This window comes from Myxine glutinosa, unplaced genomic scaffold (genome assembly GCF_964187855.1).
Source record: "Myxine glutinosa unplaced genomic scaffold, kmMyxGlut1.1 SCAFFOLD_1596, whole genome shotgun sequence".
Classification (NCBI taxonomy): domain Eukaryota; kingdom Metazoa; phylum Chordata; class Myxini; order Myxiniformes; family Myxinidae; genus Myxine; species Myxine glutinosa.
Genome location: NW_027617691.1, coordinates 77,501 through 80,000, shown reverse-complemented (window position 1 = coordinate 80,000; position 2,500 = coordinate 77,501). Strand labels below are relative to the sequence as shown.

Genomic DNA, 2,500 nt, shown 5'->3' with positions numbered 1-2,500 from the left:
TTGTTCACGACCTGAGTGATACCGGACAGGATGAGAGTTGGACCCGGGGCAGGCGAACAACCTGATATACGGACTCAGGCAAACTATGAGACGGAATAAGGAGGCAGACTGAAAGCAAACTATGAGACGGGTGGGAACTGGACCCACGGCAGGTGAACAACCTGATATACGGACTCAGGCAAACTATGAGACGGAATAAGGAGGCAGACTGAAAGCAAACTATGAGACGAGTGGGAATTGGACCCACGGCAGGTGAACAACCTGATATACGGACTCAGGCAAACTATGAGATGGAATAAGGAGGCAGACTGAAAGCAAACTATGAGACGGATAAGAATTGGACTCAGAGCAGGTGAACAACCTGATATATGGACTCAGGCAAACTATGAGATGGAATAAGGAGGCAGACTGAAAGCAAACTATGAGACGGATAAGAATTGGACTCAGAGCAGGTGAACAACCTGATATATGGACTCAGGCAAACTATGAGACTGAATAAGGAGGCAGACTGAAAGCAAACTATGAGACGGGTGGGAACTGGACCCACGGCAGGTGAACAACCTGATATACGGACTCAGGCAAACTATGAGATGGAATAAGGAGGCAGACTGAAAGCAAACTATGAGACGGATAAGAATTGGACTCAGAGCAGGTGAACAACCTGATATATGGACTCAGGCAAACTATGAGATGGAATAAGGAGGCAGACTGAAAGCAAACTATGAGACGGATAAGAATTGGACTCAGAGCAGGTGAACAACCTGATATATGGACTCAGGCAAACTATGAGACTGAATAAGGAGGCAGACTGAAAGCAAACTATGAGACGGGTGGGAACTGGACCCACGGCAGGTGAACAACCTGATATACGGACTCAGGCAAACTATGAGACTGAATAAGGAGGCAGACTGCAAAGCAAACTATGAGAGGATGAGAATTGGACCCAGGGCAGGTGAACAACCTGATATATGGACTCAGGCAAACTATGAGACGGAATAAGGAGGCAGACTGAAAGCAAACTATGAGACGGATGAGAATTGGACTCAGGGTAGGTGAACAACCTAATATATGGACTCACGCAAACTGAGACTGAATAAGGAGGCATACTGAAAGCAAACTATGAGACGGATAAGAATTGGACCCAGGGCAGGTGAACAACTTGATATATGGACTCAGGCAAACTATGAGATTGAATAAGGAGGCAGACTGAAAGCAAACTATGAGACGGATGAGAATTGGACTCAGGGCAGGTGAATAACCTGATATATGGACTCAGGCAAACTATGAGACTGAATAAGGAGGCAGACTGAAAGCAAACTATGAGACGGATGAGAATTGGACTCAGGGCATGTGAACAACCTGATATACAGCCTCAGGCAAACTATGAGATGGAATAAGGAAGCAGACTGAAAGCAAACTATGAGATGGATGAGAGTTGGACCCAGGGCAGGTGAACACCCTGATATACGGACTCAGGCAAACAATGAGACTGAATAAGAGGCAGACTGAAAGCAAACAATGAGACGGATGAGAATTGGACTCAGGGCAGGTGAATAACCTGATATATGGACTCAGGCAAACTATGAGACTGAATAAGGAGGCAGACTGAAAGCAAACTATGAGACGGATGAGAATTGGACTCAGGGCATGTGAACAACCTGATATACAGCCTCAGGCAAACTATGAGACGGAATAAGGAAGCAGACTGAAAGCAAACTATGAGATGGATGAGAGTTGGACCCAGGGCAGGTGAACAACCTGATATACGGACTCAGGCAAACAATGAGACTGAATAAGAGGCAGACTGAAAGCAAACAATGAGACGGATGAGAATTGGACTCAGGGCAGGTGAACAACCTGATCTATGGACTCAGGCAAACTATGAGACGGAATAAGGAGGCATACTGAAAGCAAACTATGAGATGGATGAGAGTTGGACCCAGGGCATGTGAACAACCTGATATATGGACTCAGGCAAACTATGAGACGGAATAAGGAGGCAGACTGAAGGCAAACTACGAGAGGATGAGAAATGGACCGAGGGCAGGTGAACAACCTGATATACGGACTCGGGCAAACTATGAGACGGAATAAGGAGGCAGACTGAAAGCAAACTATGAGACGGATGAGAATTGGACCCAGGGCAGGTGAACAACCTGATATACAGACTCAGGCAAACTATGAGACTGAATAAGGAGTCAGAATGAAAGCAAACTATGAGACGGATCAGAATTGGACTCAGGACAGGTGAACAACCTGATATATGCACTCACGCAAACTATGAGACTGAATAAGGAGGCATACTGAAAGTAAACTATGAGAGGATGAGAATTGGACCCAGGGCAGGTGAACAACCTGATATATGGACTCACGCAAACTATGAGACTGAATAAGGAGGCAGACTGAAAGCAAACTATGAGACGGGTGGGAATTGGACGCAGGGCAGGTGAACAACCTGATATACGGACTCAGGCAAACTATGAGACAGAAAAAGGAGGCA

General features: G+C 46.0%; 1 protein-coding gene across 1 annotated transcript in view; it reads right to left on the bottom strand.

Moving 5' to 3' along the window:
- Positions 1-1,341: 1,341 nt before the first annotated feature.
- Positions 1,342-2,500, bottom strand: part of LOC144889193 (uncharacterized) — a gene marked incomplete at its 5' end in the record, with an annotated part of 17,362 nt that continues 16,203 nt past the window's right edge. The window contains one exon of the mRNA XM_078769169.1: positions 1,342-1,505. Within this exon, the coding sequence (XP_078625295.1) occupies positions 1,342-1,505 (164 nt within the window). The remainder of the gene's footprint in view (positions 1,506-2,500) is intronic.